Source organism: Pseudopodoces humilis, chromosome 2 (assembly GCF_049639895.1).
Source record: "Pseudopodoces humilis isolate 2021_Gansu_Grassland_sample_001 chromosome 2, ASM4963989v1, whole genome shotgun sequence".
In the NCBI taxonomy this organism is placed as follows: domain Eukaryota; kingdom Metazoa; phylum Chordata; class Aves; order Passeriformes; family Paridae; genus Pseudopodoces; species Pseudopodoces humilis.
Window position 1 is genome coordinate 24,360,831 of NC_142201.1, and position 21,573 is coordinate 24,382,403.

Here is a 21,573-nt window from a genome sequence, read left to right on the forward strand (position 1 = left end):
TAAAATGGGACAGGAAGGGGTGAAAGGTGTAGGTGGAGTCTTGTCTCTTACAGTGCTGCTTCTGTCTCACACGGTACTTAGGGAGATTTGGAGACCTAGTTTTGAGGGCTCCCTTGCAGTGAAGAGTGGTTAGCCAGAATGGGATGCACTTGCTTAGCTGCTGCCAGACGTTAATCCGTTTTTTAAAAAAAATCACATGGTCAGTTACTGAATTTTATCCAAGCATAATCCCTATAAATGTCATGAGATTACACAGGAGGGAATATAGCTTTGTAAAAACTATATTTGATAAGTCACAAACTTTATTCTAGTTCTTTGCAGAAATTAATGTATCGTTACTGCCCTAGCCTCTGTTACGCTTTCTCGACAGTTGTTAGTATCAGGCCCAGTGCAAATTACAGTGATAGTGTTTCTTCTGGTGGGATATTAAAGAAGCAAAATTTATGTGGGGGAAAGGTTAGAATATAGTGGAGGAGTAGAGTGTCAGCTCTTTCCATCCTGTGGTGTGTGAGGGAAGGAGAAATCACACTTGGCTTTGGGAAAAAAAAAAAAAAAAGGGAAAAATAACTAAAACCCCACGAAGAATATTAGTTTTTCTCTCCTCAACCATGTACACTCAGAGGAGTATTGTGTTCTCTTGTCAAGTGTAACTCTACAGACATAAATGAAATAGAGGTTGGGAGCAGTGAATGCTGTTGGGGCAGAAGTGTTGGTGTGTCTGTATGTCTCAGAGTGGAGCACTGCAGAATGCCTGAGCCATCCTGAGAACTGGGAACGGGTTTAGCTCTGCCCTCCTGATAGTAACAAGACTCACTGATTAGTCTAGGAAGATGGAGTGTAGGAATCCAGAAATGGAGAAACATTTCTCTGTTTGTCCTATTCTCCAAAAAGGTATTTATCGTATTTGTCACTGACAGGCTTCCAAATATCCCTGGGTAAACCAGGATTTATAAAAAAAATAAGTAGAAAGTAGTAGAATGTTTAGTATGCCACTGAAGTGAAAAATATAGATTTTAGAGGGTTTAATACATGGAGTAAGGATGGAGAGAAAAAAAGGTGTGGTTTTTAACTCTCCTTCCTTCTTCTCCATAATTCTGCAGTTTTTAGAAGCACAAAAAGTGATTGGTTGAAAGTTAGTCACAGTTTTAGCTACGTCAGTAGATATAGTAAACTTATTTGCTAAAATATAAAAACAATACATGTGTCTGTAATTAATACAGTAAAAATAGATATAAAGATGAGGTGGCCGTGTGGTTCAGGGCCATTTTGTACCGTCAGAACAAAAATGAGCCAGGTTGCAGCGAATTAAACTTGTGCAGAAAGTCTAGAGAGGCCTGCCAAGTTTTGTAATAACATCCTAAAAAACACGAGAAACAAGAGCCTAACAGGCTTAGGAGTTTTTGTTCTAACCCAGAGGAGTGTGATAAGCGGGACTCCCTGTGAGGGAGTATCCCAAAGGAGCTCAGCTCAGAAGGGACTGAGAAATCCAGGAGTGAAGAAAAGTGCAGAAGAAGTGCAGCAGAATCAAGAGAGAAAAAACAGATTTAACATGTGATATGGACCTTGCTTGTAGCACTTCACTGATAGGGACCACATAGCTTTTGGTGTCTTGTTGGCACATCTTTCATCCCCTAACATAGGATGAAGTAGCCCAAATTGGATCATTTTATCTGGATTACACACCACAGTACAGTAATTGCAGAAACGTGCAGGGGTGTTCTTGGAGCAGTAGGGTCAAAGTGCTTTAGTAAAGTATGTTCTGAAGGGAATAAATACTCTCTGGAGTAGCACGAAGTAGAGTGTTGCATGAAAATGAATATGGCATGAACTGAAGATATGACAGAAGAGAATGTGGGAATGTCAAGTAATTTGAAGGCATGTAAGTTAAAATGGAAAGAAACAAATTATTGGGAAGGATTGAGTAAATTGTCTTTTTTTAGACAGAATAATAATTCTAGGCAGTGTGTTACCAGGTGTGGCTGAGGGCAGTGGAATGAGATGCTTTGATCACAAGAGAGATGGACAGCGGTAACTCAGCTCTTGGTTTCAGTCATCAGCAGGATACTATCTCTTCCTGTACCTGAGCAGATGCCTGCCAGTTTTGGATTTGACCACAGCTGAGCCATTTTCATTGTGTTTTCTGTGTTAGTATAAGGGGTATGCATTGTTGCTGGGAGAAAAGTGGGGAGATGCAAAAATCTTCTGTGTGGGAAAAGCTGGTGTCTGGCTCAGGTCACTCTCTTCCAGGGCTTTGAGAAATAGAGCCTCTCTGGAGTGGGCAAAGTGCCAGGGTTTTGCCAATGTTTCTAAAACCTTTGGACTTTAAAAGACGTGGTGTGCTGAATGGGGGTGGTACCTCCTTGAAATGTTTAATGAATTATGCTCTGTTTGCAAAATACTCTGATGTTCTATTACCAAGAATAATAAATGATGCTTAGCATAAACAAAGAAAGTGATTTCTTATGTGCAAGATCAGGATTTTCTTCTGTGTAATGCATTGTGCAATAAGCTAATTGCAACAAGGCTGTTTCTTATTCCTCCTTATGAAGCAAGGCACTGCTTGGAGGCAGAATACCAGACATGATAGACAGCTGGACTAATTTGCTGTGTCTGATTCTGTGTTTCTGCAATAGAAATGGCCTTTACATTTTAAAAGCTAAATGTTGATTATGACTGTTCAGGCAAAATGATATGAATGTGTGACTCTTTTCTGTCCTGTCTTTAAATCTGGATTTGGACATGTGTCTCTGATGGATAACTGAATCAGCTAAACAGCTGGCAATATAAATGACTATGTTTCAGCAAAAAAACTCCCACTTTCTTCAGCAGCTTAAGAGAAGAGAGGTATTTTTGCACCCTTTAAGGTAACAAAGAGCCAGAATTCTGTGATCAGCTGTCTTAACAATGGTCAGCCATTTGTATTATGATAAATTCAGTGACAAGTATTTACCTTTATCCTTAAATAACTTTTCTTCCTCCTTTCAAGACATATGTATTATGATAAATTCTGTGGCAAGTATTTAGTTTTATCCTTAAATAACTCTGGCTTTTCCTTTCATGCTTTTTGGTGCATGATTAATAAACCTTTAGATATTTAGTGAACCTGAAAGTCACTATAAATTGTAGGATAAGTCCAAGAGCTTCCACAGAGAATGAAAGCAAATTATCAAGTTTGTGGGAATATCATTTTCATCATTCAGTACAAAGAAAAGATTTTTAATTGTCCCATATAGAGTAGCATTTTAGAGGAATATATAAATGAGTAGCCATACATATGACATCATTTTAGATTCTTTCACACTGTTTGATGGCAAATCTGCTTGAGTTTACAGCTTCATTCTAAGGGGTGGGAGGAGTCCTGTCATTTGGAATTACCTGGCTGTATAGCAGAGCACAAATGTGTTGCAGGGCTGGTGGCTGAGAGCATCAGTGTTCCCAGCTGGATAACTGCGGGGTCGAATAGTTTTTGTGCTGTGTGTCAGCTTAGATCTGACGTGGGGTGGGTAGGCAGAGGATATTAACCAAAAGGGTTTTACTGTCATCCCTGAATGTGGTAAGGAGAATTTTTTTTTCCTTTGCTCATGTTTGGCAGTTTTAAGACTGTATTTTATTTTTAGATTAGCTTCTTTGAGGGGCATTCTAGTAACATACAGAGCAAATCCCCTTAAAGATAGTTGCATTTGTGTGCCCATGGGGCCTGAGCTGCTCTTCATGGGCTGTTAGCTAAAGCCTCTGGCCAGGCTGTCCTGGTACTGGAGATGAAAAGATGACCTGCACCTGGAGTCAGCTTGCTTGAGATGGAATTATCCATGGGCTGCAGCTGGGAGCCTAAATTGCTCAGCAGGAGAGGCTGGTACTACAGGGAGTGTTCCGCTTATGATGATGCTTCCCTGGTCAGCTCTGCTGTCCATGGGAATTTTCCATAGCTGGCCCTTTGCTTGGCGGACTGGGCTTCTCCTGTAAAGCTGTTTGAGACTTGCATAATTTATACTTAGCCTGAGGTATCAGGTAAACTGGAGTTAAATTATTCATGTATCTTTATTAAAATGTGTTTGAAACAGGAGCTTGCTTTTAAAGTAAAGGTAGAGCCTTCAGTAGGTGTGTTTTGGTGATGCTTCTGTGGTTTTGTTTGGGGCAGTTCAGTTGACAATTTGCTGTTTTATAGCTTGGATGTAAATTACTCAAATGCTTATCTGACATTTGCATAGACAGGCCTGATTATTTAAAAAACATACAAAAATAGACAAACCAAAACACCAAAATGTCCTGATAAACACGGTCTCACAAGCATTCTCGGTTGAGTACACAGTCAAGTGTGAGATCAAAAAGAGATGCTGTAAATCTTACTTGCTGTTTCTGCAGCATCCAGCATGTTGCTTTTGTTTTTCTCTCTCCTCATGTTTGCTTCTCCGTGATTGACTTAGAGGAGTGGTAGTGGTGGGAAGGAAGGCTTTAGGAGTGTGTTTTCTCTGCCTCTCTGTTATGGGTCAGCACTTGGGTAGCTCTCAGGACTGTTGTTTTGATCTTGAAGATTAATGTTGTCCTTCTAGGAAGAGTATGCATTACTGAGGGGTAGATTCCCTATGGGTTACAGGAAGCATTTATTGTTATGAAGAACTCTGTTGTCCAGTGCATAAACATTTTTAGTCTATACTTCATTTATAGCAGAAGATAATTTGTTTTAAAAGATAATTTTCTGGGCATAAGGTAAGTCACTTCACTAGTATAGTGTTTTGAATCTCTGTTTTGAGACTGAGAGTAATGTCTCACCTCTGGAGTGTTCAGCTTTTGGTTGGTCACTTGCTTTCAGAGTTCATTAAATCAATATTAAAACTTTATACTACTTTTGTTTGAAAGTGCGTATATGGTTTAGAAATGCCTGTTACTGATTTTTTTCTACTTTTTGTTTTTTAATTGCAGTCTATTGCAACATCTTGTTTTTGAAAAATAAATTTGGAAAAGCAAATTTTATTAACTGTATTTCTGGTTCCAGGAAAAAGAATATGAGTTTTTCTGTTTGCCTTTGATGAGGCTAGAGTTCCATTCATTGTGAACATATTGATTCTTTACCAGTAATTTCAAGTACAATTATGTATGTTTCACAGTGGAACACAATTTTCACTGTATCTTGATATATATTTTAAAGCAGTTTGTTTGACCTCTAGTGTTGAGCTGTGAAATTGCACCCCATTGACCCCAAGACATCTTATATTTCAGAAAAACCAGTCTCCCCCAAATCAGGTACACTGAAGAGTCCACCTAAAGGCTTTGATACATCTGCAATTAACAAAAGCTATTACAATGTGGTAAGTGATCATTTTTTCCTCCATGGGAGCTTTAATATATGGTAGAATGTCATTTTACTAAATGCTCTTATCTGCACAAAATAAAGGCAGTCTTGCCAGGAAGTACAAAACTAGATAGGGGTATTGGTGGGTTCTCATATAAAGATGATAATTATTAGTTTAATAGAATATTACATACATGGATTCTTAAATGTGATGCAAAAATTATAGTTTAAAGTAAGTGAATGATTGGCACTTCTGTAATACTATGCTCATTTTACTTGTTTTGTTAGTTGTAAATTTCCTTTTTTCTCCCATCCCCCACATGTGCCATCAATATTTCCCAATCTCCATGAAGTACTGAAATTCTGCTGTGTTAAATTATGTTTTTGTCCTTGTTGAATAAGAGATTGTTTCAAAGTGTTCGATTTGCTTACTTTGTACTCATGTTTGTAAACCAACTCTTGCTAACTTAAGGAACCTCTCCCTTATACAGGTGGATAGATTTCACAGCAAGGCAGTGCAGGCAGAGTGAGCCTTTAGCCCTCAGGAATTCTTAACCTGGTACTCAGACCTCTTTAGTAGATGCATGTAAGAAACATACCCAGCTTCATCTTTAAGTGTGTTGTAACCATGTTGAGAATCATTAATTTATTGAGTAGATACGTTGGGAAGTAAAAAAAGCATTTTACTGTTTTTGTTAAGCACTGCTCCCTGCTGGTGTAAAACCAAACCACAGCCTTTCTTTCCCTTCCAAGCAGCTGCCGTGGGTTTTCGTTCTATATGTCAGTTTTTAAAAAGGATCATAAAGCATCATTTTCTGTTTTCATCTTGTGTGGTTGTGGCATGAATAGCACCTGAAGAACAGAGGTGTTTTGTCTCTAGTCCCTAATTGAAAGCTCTGAAGCAAACTCCTGTTCCTCCATCTGGCTCCATTCCTGCCTCTGTCAGTAGCTGCAATTCTGTGGTGAAGGAAGGGCTGCAGGTCTTTGGCAGGTTTCACAACTGCTGGTCACAGTGGAAAGTATCCTTGCAGGCACACCCTTCCCTCTAACTGCAGGACATAATGGTCTTGCTGTGCTATATCCAGTGAGAAACTAGTGGCTTGACTTCATTTATTTTTGTGTTCACTGTCTTTATAGTGGGTTTTTTTGGGGGGTCTTTCTTAACTTATTGTAGTGTATGGATGTGGTGAGAGTGTATTTAAATGAAAATAAGAGAAAGTAAGTGTTGAATTTGTTCAGGCACCTAAGTTATACCATACGATTTTGAAATACCACCTTTGGTTTATGTGATTTTTATAATTGTTCCCTGGGTAACCTGTTCTAATTGTGAAGGCTCAAGCTACTACACTTTGGGAGATACAGCTGTAGCGGACTTTTAAAGTATTTAATTAAAAAACAAACAAACAAAACCCCCAAACCCCAGTGACCATCATATACCTATTCTTAGGATTAGTTAATTTTTCATCTTGCTCAGGTGCAGCTTTCTTGGTACAATTAACCTGATGTAATGAGATGCCAACTGTTCTGACTGCTCATTACTTAATAACTGTTGATGACGTTGTAGAGGGTGAAGATGGCCAGCTCATAATAATATACAGATATGTTGTAAATCACAGCACTGACCCTAGAGTGCTATTTTTAAGTCTGTCTGCAATAAATTGTGTAATTGCCTTGGTTTCATGTTCTTCCACAGTGTGGCAAATACCCCTACATATTTTTTTAATTCACCATTCTCTTTTTCTGGTTTAGAAAATGAGGGGCAGTGCTGTGGCATGCCCATTGTTTCAGAGAAGTAAGACTGTACTGCTGTGTCGGAAATCTAAATTAGACGTGCTCACATTTAGATTTTCTTGAAATACGTTTTGTACTTCTATGTCAATATAGCTAGAAAAGATTTTCAATTATTATTAAATATGTATGATTTTTGCATGTTTTACATGTAGATAAGACACACAGCAAACCTGTTCACTGAAGTGAACTTCTGAGTTGAGTTTTAGTTCTGTCGTAATTCCTAAGCTGCAGACATGGGACATCCCTGTACTAAATGTCATCAGTCTTTACTGATAATAAAGTTGAGGAAAAAGCAGAAGAGCTCCAAAAAAACTTTTGGCAACAGGTAGCTGAAAGGATAGAGCTCGAGTGAAGGAGTTAAAATCTGTGTTTTAGGCTCTCTTGGCTACCAAACTTGAGTTGAGACTGGTACTTTGGGACTATGTATATTTTTGAGTTGTGGCTGTCCCCACATGGGGATGTGCTGACACTCCACAGTCCTTGTGGTTACTTATTGCTGTTTACCCTAAGGAATGTTTTGTGCAGGCAGCACCTGAGGGTACATTTATCGGACTGAGGGCAAAATCAAGGGACAGTTCAGAAAGTGGTAGGAGAGGCTCCCTTTCTGGGAGGAGACCTGGGCTAAGGGAAAAGTACTTAATGTAAAGATGAGACTGCTTTCACCACCTTCTTCTGCTCTTCACCCCTTTGTAAACATGTTCTTTATTTCTGTGGATTCACAGAATCACAAGCTCTGTCTGGAGCTTGTGAGACAAATCACATGCCTTCTAGTCTCAGTGTGCTTAATTAATTTCTCCTTGCATTATGTGTTGCTGAGAACGCAGACATTTGTTATGTATGTACATTTGGCTTGGCTCTGGAATTCAGGTTAGTAGAGAATGCTGAGGTTTTGTCCTCCACAAAATGGTACAAGTCTATAGTAGTGTGTAATATGAACCAGACTTGTGATGAAGTGTTTTTCATGTAGAAGTAATTTAGTAGCCTATTACTGAAGAAGTGGGTGTATTGTTGCATGTTATTCCTTGAAGACAGAGCAGGCGTTACTCTGAGTTTTATTTTTACATCAGATCCCTTGAGAGTTTATAACTTTGTTTCCAGAATAAAATTAGGTTCTCTCCATTTACAGTTGCTTTGAGATTAGGTAGCTCTTCTAAAAGCAGATGAAGAAATGGGCAAATTTCTCCACAGTTCTGAGTATTTGGTTGACCTTTTTTCCTTCTAAGTATTTGAGAAGTAGTAGAAAGCAAACACTCCTTTTGAGGCTACGCTTTTAAAGTTGGATCAAGTTGTCTACTGAAGTTCATATAAGTTTTTGAGGCCCCTCAAGATATGTTATACTTGTGCAGTGCTTTACGTTGCCTGTCTCAAGGGCCTGTTTTAAGGAGTTCATCATGCAAATTCTTGTGATCCGGGAAAATTACATACTGATCACGGTTTTGCTCAGCTGTGATATTTTGGTTAAGTGCCATACTCCTATGATAAAATGTGAATGTGCTACAGGATCATGCTCAAATGTATCTCTGAACTCTGCCTTTTCTCCCACCGATTTGGAAGGTAATCAGTCTTCACACAGGTGATTTTAAATCCTTTCTTGGGTGGTAGTTATGGCCTTAGGGAGAAGTCTGAGGTTTTGTGTGACAGAATTGTTAACCATGTTTGAAATTTGTATGCCATGTGATTGAGAGAGCCAGTGCTGTATGAGCTTGGTTGTGTGTGCCTGCCATTCACCAGTGTTAGGGACTGCAAAGGCTGCCACTTGATTGCTGCTCTTTTGGCACCCGGTCGGATCTGCGCAAATGTTGTGGTGCAGTTGTGGAAACAAGGTCTTCAAGGTCTCATGGGCTCTTGCAGCAGCCAGAATGCACAGAAAGCAGGAAAGGGAAGAAAGGTGATTATTAGATCGTGTGGACGAGATGTGGATATGAGGAATGTAAGGGATTTCTGGTGTCAAAATACTGAGATGCAGTAATGACTACTTGTCACTTCAAAGCACAGACCAGGAGTTTAATCCTCATAACTTCTCAGTGAGGTAGGTAAGTCAAGCTGGAAGAATGCAAGATATCACAGAAATTGTTTTAGAGCTATGTAAGCAAGGTTATTCTTTAAAAATAAGCTCAAAGTAAAAAAAAAATAAAAATGTATGCAGTGAAAACTAGTTGTTTAAAAGAAAGTGTAGTAGATTTAATGTGTTCTGGGGACTGCTGAAACTCTGTGTATTTCAAGTATTGTGTAACACTGTGAACTACTAGAATAAAAAGATGTATAAGTGCAGCTGATGCTATGCACAGGTTTTGTAGCATAGTTTTATTTACAGTGGCATTAATTTTCCTTTTTCCACTAATTGTCAGGTTACTAATTCTAGTTTTTAAGCTTTCTTGTTGTTACCTCCCCCTGCCCTTAAGTCCTTTTCCTCTAATCCCATCTTCTTCATATGGCAAAGAAAATCCTCAAAGAAAAATACAAACCAGCACAGGGAAAATAATGAAGTGTGTCCAACATGAAACTAATTTTATTTCAGCTGGAATGGAAGAATGGAAGTAGTCTTTGAGAAAATGGGATAGTAGTGCAGTCTTTCAAGATCTTTAGCAAATTTGTTGACTTTTGTCTTTTGGTGTCTTTTAATACTGTTCAGTTCTTCATCAGGACGCTGTGGTTTTGTCCCTGGCTTTCAGTCTCCTTTTCCCTACTAATTTTTCCTGCCAGTGTAATGACTTTGGGCTGGGAGATTTTTGTGGGGAAAAATATATTGAAAAATACTGATTTTGCACTTAGTTTTCAACCTCATGGATACCAAGTACTTTTATATTACCATTTGAACAATTTGCTTTCCTTGTTTTATATATATATATATATATATATGTAAGAGAATATGGGGTGTAGTAGCATAGTATATTGGTGCTATGGTTGGCAGAGATATTTTATTTCCCTGATCTAAACAATCAAAAAAAACCCTTAGCTTTTTTTAAATTTGTGTGCCCATATTGTACTTTATGCTGTAATTTCCTAGTTAGTAGCTATAATTTGCCCTGTGATGTTCTTCTGTCACAGTGTTTAGCAGAGAATGGAGACATTTTAATCTTGAGTTCAGGATTCAGACTTGCAACAAAAGAATGGACTCAAAAATGGTTTCTCTCTCTCTCCCCAAATGAATAGAAGCATTCAAGGAATAAGCAGAATCAGTGACACCAGTGAAAGGAACAGTGAATTCTTCATTGACATACTGAACTATTTAAAGTTATTTCGTCAGGTTTGCATTTAGGAATGAATGGCTTTTTTATTTCCTAAGAAAGAGTATTGACTACAACAATGAATAATGCACTCAATTACAGTCATTCTTATAAATGCTCAAATGAGATATTACTGTAGGCTTGACAAATATGTCATGTAACAAAATGAGGTTTGTGGTGTGGCTTATGACCAGTGAATAGCAGTAAGTTTTCGAAGTTCAGCTCTGTTCACTAAACTGCATTTAATTCTGATGGTTCTCTTGCTAAATAACTTTTTGGAAGCGAAAAAGAAGTTGCCTTCTAAAAGTACAGTAGAGCCTGATATGATTATATTGGAGGCTATATTAAAGCAGGCTCCCAAGAAATGGCCCAGTAAAATGTTTTCCTATACATCCTTGGGGTTATTCTACTTGTTTTATTTATATTCAGCCAAAACCCAAGTGCGTACTTTATTTTGTAAATACCTGGCTTTGCATCAGTCTTTGTAATTTTCTTATGGTAGTGTACTCCCAGTGTAAGGTTAGGCAGCACTATTTAAAAATACAGTAATAGTGCTAATTGTATTGGTAAATGAAGTTGGAAATTACTTGATCTTTGTAAATCTGTTAATATTCGGGTGTTCTAGCAGGTTATTTAGTGCATCTGAACACTCCACTAGCAACATTAGATGTCATGTGTTGTAATTGAGACTGAGAAAATGACACGGTTCATTTCTCTTGCAACTCTATTGTGCTTTACCATCCTCTGATGATCTGTGTCTGTTCTGAAGTATATAGGGGGAATAATTACCCCGGCTTTGGAAGAGAATGGAAGAGAGCTCAGTGTAACTCAAATTTTGCAATAAAATGTGTAGTGATAATCCTATTAGTTTACCTTTTTTTTCAATATGGCTAACAATACTTGTGTGTAGTGGGTTTTTTCCCCTGTGAATTTCATAGATGTATAGTATTTAGTGATTTCTTGCTGATATTTGAATTTTTAAAGTAGGAACTCTCATTTAAGTTTTTCTCATGCTAAATAAATTTTAGTATGCTTTAAAACTGGTATTGATATATCTTAAAAAGTACCAATTAGCAACTGTCATTTATTGTAGGTGCTACAAAATATATTAGAAACAGAAAATGACTATGCTAAGGAGCTACAAACAATGCTTTCAAACTACCTGCGACCATTACAAGCCAGTGAAAAGTATGTGAGTTTGTCCTGTGTTTTAAATTAAGCTTGAGATCTCTCATGTATTGGGGAGGGTTAACATGGTCAAAATGTCGATGTCAGTGTGAATTTACAATTTACTTCTGTGAACTGTGTGATTCTTGAGGCAGGGATTGCTTTGATTCAGTTTGCTTGCTGACTGAAACAGTCTGGTCCTTGACCTAAGAACCAGTAGGCATTTTCTTTAAAGGCAATAGGTAGTATTAATGCACAATTAGTCAATAGCTGAAAACCTAAACATGTTTTATTTGCTTTGGCTCCAGGTTAACCTTGACAAATACTTCATACTTAATGGGAAACCTGGAAGAAATAAGTTCTTTCCAGCAAATGCTTGTACAATCTTTAGAAGAATGCACCAAGTAAGTACCATGCATGCTGGATAGAGTAAATGCTAGCATACAAATATTTTCTGTTACTTTACTTGTTGCATATTTTTTTTTGGCATAGATTTTTTTTTTCTTTTACTTCAAGTGTTGTTGCCAGAGCTGTACAGTAATAGATGTTTGGTGAATATATTGATTCTTTGTACAGAAACATATTTGCCCTAGGATGCAATTGCAAAGGTAGAAATTTTGATATAGTTTAAAAGAAATTTTGAATTTTCATGATGCAAATGCATACCAGTAGAAAAGTGCTGGTTTTGGGGGCATGAATTGTAAATATGTTCTTCAAAGTAAGAAAAAGAATGGAGGGACCTTATGTGATGGTGGAACAATGGAGAAGGAGGTAAGTGACTTGGATGAAGGATACTGTACGAGAATGCTTGTACTTAGTATTCTGGCCTGAACAAAAGTTGTCATTAAGGTGTGCTGGGAGAGGTCTGCAGGACAGGCAAAAAGAGCAACCTGAATTAAATAAAATCCCTCAGTGCTTGTCCTGCACCTTATGGGAAGCATGGAGCACAGTAGGAGGAGCATGAAGACACTAGTCCTGCTTCCATAATTTAGGCTCAAGTGGTAACTTGGTATTTTTCAGCTTGCTACCTCAGCACTTGGGCATGTAAAAAAGAAAGTGACCATATTTCCTTTGGATTGTCCTAACAATTTTCTGAAACTCCACTGAAAGTGTAGTTTACGCTCCTAACCTCAGTTGTGTCATTTTCCTTGCCTATATTCTAGTTTTGTCTGACCACATAGTGAGCTAAGGCAACTTCCTAATCCAAATTTTCTTGGTTTCTGCCAAGTTAGTAACTTGAATTGCCACTGAGGGCTTAATAAGTTTCAGTTTGCTGTGAGAACAAGTTGATGTCCTGTATGGAAGAAAATACCTCTTTTGGCAGCAGTGAGCTTTGGATCACCTCAGTGTGTCTTGTTTTGACCCCTCCCTCCTCTCCCCTGAGCTGCTCTGTGTGAAGCAGCAGCCTTGTCATGACAGGATAAGCTACATCTCCACTAGGCAATAACATATGCCTGGTTCTGTTGCTGACTTCAGATCCCACGCCCTCCAGCCACCTGCCTTCTGTCCTTCTCTCCTGCCTCTAGATAACATAGACCAGAGAGAGGTCAAGTGAGGATGGTGGGTAGTTCAAATAGCAGTTTAGCAGTGTCATGGAAACATTCTCGAACTGGTCTGTCTGTCATGCTGTGAAAAAGAAGGATAGTCATTCTGGCAAGTTTGACTTGATCAGCTAAATGTCTTAATCTCTGGAAGTGTCCATTTGTCACCACACTCAAATGTTTCCTTTTGTTTCTTGTCACTGCTCTTTGTTGTTTCATTTGCTTGTTACCATGGTTTTGGTTTTTTTTGTATCAGAAGTAGGGAAATTAAATACTTTTCATGGAACAGACTGTCATCTTTTAATTTTCTTTAAGGTGGTCTTAAAAATGAGAGGAAAAAGAGTATATACCTTCAAACAAATATTAATGCACACTTCATTTTAACTTGCAGTGTAGGTTAATGTGCTATCATAATAATAATGTCAAGCTCGGAAACCTTCATTAATAACTCTGCTTGGCTTAAACTCTTTTAAAGCACCTTTTCATAATGTCCTTTGTTTCTTCTTCCTGCTAAATGAAATGTTGCTGTGTTATAAGCTAGGAACATACCGGATACTAGTAGGTGGGCAGAGAAAGTGATGCCCTAGAGTTACTGGAGCATTACTGCAAACATTTTGTCTTATTTTCATTTAATAAATATGCTTATCATGCTAAAGTGTATTTTCAGTTTAATTTTCATCATAGCACATTAACTTGAGCATACAGCATCCTCTTGTTTGGAATCTAATCCACTAATCCATCATGATTCCCACCATGTAGAAGAATGCTTGTTCTGTTGCCTTTTTTTTTTTTTTTTGTCATTTTGCCATGTTTTTTTGGCTGGTGAACCTGTTCTGTAAACTCAGACTAGCTCCTGGGCTGAAAATAGATTTATCATTTTATTTTGTTTTTGTCAGAGAGCTTATAGTTCCATCATTGAGGCACTTCATATTGTAACATCTAGTGCAGTGTTTTAGTCTAAGTTGACATGTCAGAATGACCAAATGCTGCCAACCTACCTTGCTTGACAAATTCCTTTTCTTGGCCATGAGAGTTAAGTGTTTTTTGAATTCCACACCCACCTTAAGACAGTTTGTCATTTGAGTTTTCTCTTTAACAAATTGTGGTATGTACTTCAATGACAGAAACTTCCCTATGCTTTCCTCTTTTTCTGCCTGTGCCACTTTGCCTTATTTAAACCTCATGGTGTTAAACTTTGGGTTGTGGTGTTTTTTTCAGAACATAAAGTGCTGTAGTGGGTTCTTTGTGTGTTTTGGGGGAGATAGTTGTTTGGATATGGTTTGGGTTTAGTTGTGTGCCACCTTCCCACCCTGCCCACGGCCTTGAAGGTCATCTGGTTCATTTCTAAAGATTTGTCCCCTTTAGACTTGTCCAGGTTGTGGTAATATCCACCTTTTTAACTTCTCCTCTTAATTTACCAAACAAAAGTGGTTAATGGAATAAATCTAACTAGCATTGAGTGAGAATCTTCCAGCTGATAGGCTTCAAAGGTGATTTTTTTTTTGGCTGATCAGCTTCCAGTGCACTTGGTTCATGGTGGAAAAGAACTGTAAAAGACAAGGTTGGAGATGCTGTTGGAGTCTTCACAAGCAGATTTCTGACAGTGAAACATAGCAAGAGTGCCCCATGCTCTGGTCTTCCTTCTGATGACAAAAAATGTTCCAGTGCTCTAAGCCTCATTCCAGGTCTGTGGTCCGGTGCCAAGGATCAGTTCTGCAGTAGTTCACACAGCAGAAGAATCTCTGTGAACAAAGTCAGTGTCCTTCAGGTGATCTCTGCCTGATCTAAATGATCTCTAGTGGAAATGTAGCTCTGTGGGTATTTTTGTAGAAGGATGGTGAACCTGATTTGATCTTCTGCTCCAGAAAAGATTCTTCCATTGGATTCCATTCCATTCTACCTGGAAGTAGAACTGTTAGTCCATGCCTGTATTTCTCAGTAAAGAGGGGCACATGACATACAGGCTGGCTGGTGACACCAGCCTACATGGGCTGCTAGATCTGATCTCCTCTGTAGTCAATTGAAGTCTTTTATGCAGTACCTCAGGCTTACCTCCTTGCCCTGTAACAGCCATAGCTGGGGTTTATCTTCTCTTTCCCTCATGTCCCTGCTCTTGCAGTCACAGTAACTGTTGTCTTGTTCTGTGTTTAAGTGCAAGTGGATATTTCATGTTTGGGGATGATCCTGAAGTGGTATGGCATTTTAAAAAACCCCAAGCAAAAAAAAAAATAGAGGGGAGAGGCCAGAGTGTGAAGCAGAGACTATTTAAATCTAGTCCAAAACTCATTAGCATTTCAGGTTTGGTTTTGGAGTGCCGATACAAATTAAGTCTGTGAAGTCCCAGTATCATCCTTTTTATTATCATGAGTATCAGCAGAAATGAGGCTATGGATATTAAGGGAATTCGAACTCTGTGCCTTGAGATATCCTGAAACAAACATGCATAGTAACTGATGTCTGAGAGCTAAGACAATAAGACAATTAGTGAGAGGTATGGTAATGAGGGTGAAAATCAGTCTGAAGGACTGTGAATAAGTTCAGTAGTGTCTCAATTTGTGCAAACAGTAGCTCAGAAAGTTGCCAAGTGGCACCTTATTTCAGTAACCTTGTTAACTGTGATGCCAGAGGAGATAACATTTAGTTTCTTCACAAACTGCACCCTTTGGAGTTCAATTACACTTAGTTTTTATTTCTTTCTTCAAGTTACCATACACTGAGTGCCCGTTGGAAGTCTGGAGAAACAGAACTGATAGCTGTTGGATGCAATCCCAACAAGCAGACGACATTAGGTAGTTTAGACATAGTCACATGGTGATTTCTCTAGCATGTGTACAACAGCAGAGGCTTTGTTATGGTTCTTTTACATTTGCAAATAGAATTAAAACATGTATCCAGCCTTTTTTTTAACTGAAGTTGGTACAACTTAAATATATGTTAATGTACATATATATGTATTCTATATATATATACATATATACATATATATATGTTAAATATATGCTCTTTATGGAGCATATTACTTAATAAAAGGTTTATATGATGTGGTGATAGGCATTGTTGTTTTTTTAAGCAGGTAAAATAGTTTTACCTATATATAAATACAGTAGAGCATTTGCAACTAAAATGTATGGATTAGAAAAGTCAAAGGGGATGAGTTACCACCCCCTTAAAAAGTCTATTAATTATCTTAATTCAACAAAGAATGTGCAGTATAAAGTGGCAATGCATGTGCAACGTGTGAAGGAGAATAATGTCAGTCTTTGATTTTTCTAAAAGAACAGCAGACTGAGAAGACACAGATGTCTGCTTGGTGCAAACAGCCATAATTCACCCTCCACCCCCATCACTACAGTATGAAATGGGAATTTAACCATTTTTAGCAACTGTTTATTGGAGCCTCTTGCTATTTAATACTGAGTTATATGCCTTGAATGTGTCTTCATAGTTTGAGACTTTGGCTGCATCTATTACTCGAAGAATGTATTATTAGCTCATGCTGGATTTATTAGAGGGGGCCAGCTGCTTGGCAGGAAATGCTGCTTGGCAAGGCTGTAAGAATAGCATTCCCTCAGTATGCTGGGGAATGCCCTTGGTTTTCCCCTAAACACCTGCAAAAGCAGCCACTCAATTGACTTCAGAATTTATTAAACTTTATAAAAATAAGAGGCAGACTTAAAATATGAGTCCTAACCTTTGATATAAGGAGTGTTGATACTGTGACCTGAGTGTGTCTGGTGTGATGTGTTAGCTGGGGATTCAGCTGTCATTTTCCGGGTGTCTATAACAAGCATTGCTCTCAAATCAGGGCATGCATTTCCTCTGCCTCGTGTTTGGAACACCTTTACCTCTACAGTCAACCTTTACTTTGTTTTGGGTAGTCTTCTATTCTGTGCAGAGGGACTGAACAGCTTAATAGGAGACAGACTTACTGTTTTGGAATTTGGGGGAGAGTTTCTTGAGATGAACTTGGAATTTTGACTGCTATGAGCAAACCTAAGGACTGAGCCAAAATTGTGTTTCAGCAGAATGGGAACATCCCTGCCTGCAGGAGTGGTTGTCCTGGAAAGCTGAATGTTTTTTTTTTTCTACTGAAGTTCATTGGAGCATCTCTTATGTTTTTCTGAAGGGGATATGCTGATTACTGATGTTAGGAACTTAGTATACATGTCTGGGACAATGACAGAGTCATTTAAAAATTTAAAAATAAATTTTTAAAAAAAAATTTATTCAGGAAAGAAAAAAAATTCTTCCAGAATTTTTGGAACTAGTTGGAAAAAGAATTGTTGGAACTAGTCTTCGAATGAAGCTCTTTGAGTGTGCCAACAATGTGTGCATTCAGTACTCAGTGAGGGCTCATTTAGCTTTACAGTTGGTGTGAAGAGTTAAGTACTGGTTTTAAGAGTAGTTAAAAAGATTAACAACAGTAAAATCCACTGTCATGTCTTGCAAAGAAGCAAAAATTAAGCACACTTATGTTAGGCAATGCAGCCTTTATGGAAGGAGAGAAAGTGCACGGAGAAATTGAAACATTTCATCTTGCACATGTTTTACAGTGGTTTAGACAAGGTGTCAGGAATAAGTTTGTAATCTAGGACTGATGAAAGCTAGTGGCTCATCTTCTGTTTAACCTCAGTGTGGGTTACACAATTGGCCTTCTGCTGAAGAGGCTTAGTCCTTCAAGTGGGAACTGTTGTGTAGAAAAGGAGAGTTTTATCCCTTCTGTTGCCCTTCCATTATTGCGCAAATGCAAACCATGGTCCCCTACCAGCCACTGTGAAGAAAATTAACTGTACCCCAGCCAAACCCAGCACACAATATACACTGTTTTTCTGGGCTTTAATTTATTTCTCTGGTTGGTATTAGAGTATTTTCATCTTTATTACTCTGTTTTTAGGTTGCCTGAAGCTCAGCAGAGGGTTGGAGGATGTTTTCTAAATTTGATGCCACAGATGAAAAGCTTATACCTTACATACTGTGCCAACCACCCATCAGCAGTAAATGTTCTTACGGAACACAGGTATGTTAACTTTGTAGTCTTTCGAGCCTGATGCAAAAACGTAACATACACTTGAGTTGTAAAGCTGTGATACCTCTTTTGACGTGTTTGGTGTAGTAGAACTTGAGAAAAAAATTTACGCATTTAAAAAAAAAAAAAGACAAAATGCCCCATAAAACAAAGCTGTTTCATGTGATCTGGGCAGCTTCTCTGGCATTTTTGACAGTGTATTATGAACTGTTTGAGAGAATTTTTTCTTTGAAAGAACACATGCTAGACTCTGAATATGTAAACCGAACTTCACTGATTGTAGTCTTTGTTTTAAAAATGTTGAGATCAAAACAAGTTTGTGAAATTATGGCAAAACTGGCAGGACTTAGGCTGCTTAGACAGTTGGTGCATTGTAACTGAGCCCTGTAAAAGCCTGTGTATACTTAACTGCATAATGCAGTTATACCCTTGGCCTTTCTTTTGAGTGATATGAAAGAAGTGTGAGTTTTACAAAATTACTGTTTTCCCTAAGAAGTACGATGCTTAGTTAACAGGATGTAGGTTGCTCAGCTTTTGGACAGACCTTAAATCTGCATAGAAGATGCTCTATATCACCTTGAGGGAAAAGTCTTGAGGTGAGAATTTGATGAAACAAGTCAGCTTTCATTAGCTTTTGCTATATACTTGTATTCTGATGACCCTCGTGCTGAAGCAGCTGTTAGTTTGGGGCTATTTATGCTTGCTTGTGTTGCAGGACAGAACCATAACTTCTTGGAGTTTAGCTATAGGACACATTCTAGCAGGATATATGTTCATTTTGCTTCACACACCCCTCTCCTTTTTGTCTTGTTGCATTGGATTAAAGATGTTTTGAGTACTCTTAACACTTGGAAAAGAAAGATGGTCACAATAGATTTTTCCCCTATAGTGTTAGCTTCTTTCAGGAACTCAGATTTTGTTTTAGCAGCAATGTTGTGGCAAGTTTGTGAGCTTTATATATAATATTATGAAGACAAAAAACCTTCTAGTTAAAAAATACTCTGAAATTTCAATTATGTTATTAATACATGTAACTATATTCCAATCCCAGCTGGAAAAATCAAGCTGCAAATTTACAATACCATATAGGCAGAAAGAAGGTAAGTTTTTGTCATTAAAATTCAGCAAGTCAAAAATATTATTTAAACCTCCCTGATGAAATCCCTATGTGTGCTTTCTTTCAAATGACCCTCTTCTTAGTACTGTTTTCTCTCAATGGTTTTTAATACTCTTGGGCTTAGAAATTTTTTTTGTTTGAGTCTTTATGCTCTTTTCATACAGAGGTCTGGGATTTAACCTATAGATGGAAGATGGCATGTGACAGCAAAGTGATCATCTACATTTCTTTAGATTCAGGGATATCTGTAAAGGATTATCTCAGAACTCAGAGAAACGGTGATAGAAATGTACGGATGGAGGAAAGCTGTTTGTTCTGCAAATGGAGGACAGAAGTATTTCTTCTCTTTCATGTTTCCTTTTGTGTAAGATGTCCTAAAAAAAATTCAGCTTCAGGTCTCTAAAGTCAGGTTGACATCAAATCCTGGTGGAGACAATATAAGTATCATAGAGGAGTTAGGTAATTTGGTTGTGGAAGTTTGTTCTTACGAGATAGCTCAAGAGAAGAGGAGATAGACAGTTTTCTGTTTAATGCTATTGTGTTAGTAGGCATGAGTCAACAGAATTGCATCCTGTTCTTTCTAACCACTCCAATTTTGTTATTGGAATATCTTAATTTTTGTTGTTCAACATTGCTGTAGGTAGCAAGTGGCCTGATTAAATATTCCGCTTGAGACAACTGCCATGAGAAATCAGAAGGTGGCTTTAAACAGCTCTGAATCTCTTCCTCAGAACACAGAAAAACTTCTAATTACATTGTTTCAAAGAAGAGGGAAAGAGAAATAATAAACTGGTTGGAGGCATGAAGAAATGTAAAATACTCAGAACTGACTCTTTGTCTGTTTAGCTGAAATTATTTTAGTGTGTAAAAAATCCCCTATAAACCTTAATCTAAAAATTGCCATGAGGTTTGAGGATAGCCATGATTGTACTAATGGTGAAATAATTACAGTGCAGTTTATACTGGGTTAAAATACCAAGGTTTAAGGTTTTTAAGAAAAGACATTAGTTGGTTGTTTTGTCATTATAATTTTAGAAGAGGGTCCAAACCCATATGTTTTAATACTACCAAATATAGGGCAAAGAAATAAGTGTAAGTGGAATACTTGGACTTTATATCGTGTTTTTAGCATCTGTGCTATTCAGTAGCATTTTAGATAAGAAAAGGGAACTGTCTGGAGCAGTTTGATTTGGAACATAAATTCTTACTCTCCAAAAAAGGTTATTTCTTGCCATGAGCTTTGTGCAATTCATAAACTGAACACATATGCTGTAACTGTACCTCTGAAAGCCTTTTTATGAAAAAAGAAAACCTAGCAAATGTCAAATTCTTATATCACAAAATTAGTATTTTCTACTCAGAAGATTATTAGGCTGTTTGTTTCTCTGGGGACCCATATCAACAACAAAAAAAATCTCCTACATAAGAGCTCTAGATGAAGATTTTTTTACAATTTTATAAAAGATACTACTTTTATTTTTTTTAACTGTCACTGGATAAAAATGCTTTTACGAAGTTGGATGAAGCATTAACTGTATTCTTTCTTCAGAGTGATTGGATCACTTACATTAAAATTGTAAGCAGTTGTCTGGTTTGGTGGAGCATTACATGTGGGGGTTTTATATGTCAGCTGTCAAGGGTCCTCTTAAAACAGAGTTTTAAGACCTGTTAAGATGTTGTTGACACCTTGTAAAGGCTCTGTGTGTATTTATAGGTAAAACACGATATTAACCAGAATTACTGTGCACTTCTAGACAAAAATTTTCTTGGAATAGTGTTCTTGTGGAGTACATTCTAAATAACAGTCAGTCCTAGGGATGGGGTTGGAGATTTAAAAAGGGCATTTAATTGGAATGTGACTGTCTTTTTTTTTTTTCTTTTCAATCCCATCCAGTATGAATGCAAATCTGTTTCCACTTTGTCTTTTGTCATTTGCTTCTTGATCATATGCAGCAGAAACATGGGGGCTTTTATTCAACTAATGTAGAATAAGGGTTTGTGTGTGCATATATGTTCATGTATGTGCATGTTCATGTCAATACACAGTCTGGGCTGAAGGGGGTCAATTGCGTTATTTAAAGAATAAGACATTTATCATGTTCAAATCTTCAAAGCTACCAACATCTTTCATTTCATTAAGTTAAATTATTAGTAGTCAGACAATTAAAAGACTATTAAAATATTTGGAGACCTAAGTGTATGTGAACATGAAATCATGGGAGTAAAACTTAATGCAGCTCATACATGAGTTCAGGTTTCAGAGCTTGGTATTTCTGAAGAGGTATTTGCCTCTGATAATCACAGCAACAGCAAAATATTTCTATTAAGTTTGGGAACAGATTATCTTCTTGGTTCCAGTTATGGCTTTGTAGATTTTACCCAGGTGTTAAAATTGGTATGCAACATAATTTCTC

General features: G+C 37.6%; 1 protein-coding gene across 4 annotated transcripts in view; it reads left to right on the forward strand.

Annotated features, from left to right (window-relative positions):
• The window catches only part of ARHGEF7 (Rho guanine nucleotide exchange factor 7), a 118,589-nt gene that overhangs the window by 58,181 nt on the left and 38,835 nt on the right, over positions 1 to 21,573 (forward strand). For all 4 annotated transcript variants that reach the window (XM_005516598.3, XM_014250956.2, XM_014250966.2 and 1 more), the window contains 4 exons: positions 5,218 to 5,306; positions 11,402 to 11,496; positions 11,784 to 11,879; positions 17,911 to 18,033. In XM_005516598.3, the coding sequence (XP_005516655.2) occupies positions 5,218 to 5,306; positions 11,402 to 11,496; positions 11,784 to 11,879; positions 17,911 to 18,033 (403 nt within the window). The remainder of the gene's footprint in view (positions 1 to 5,217; positions 5,307 to 11,401; positions 11,497 to 11,783; positions 11,880 to 17,910; positions 18,034 to 21,573) is intronic.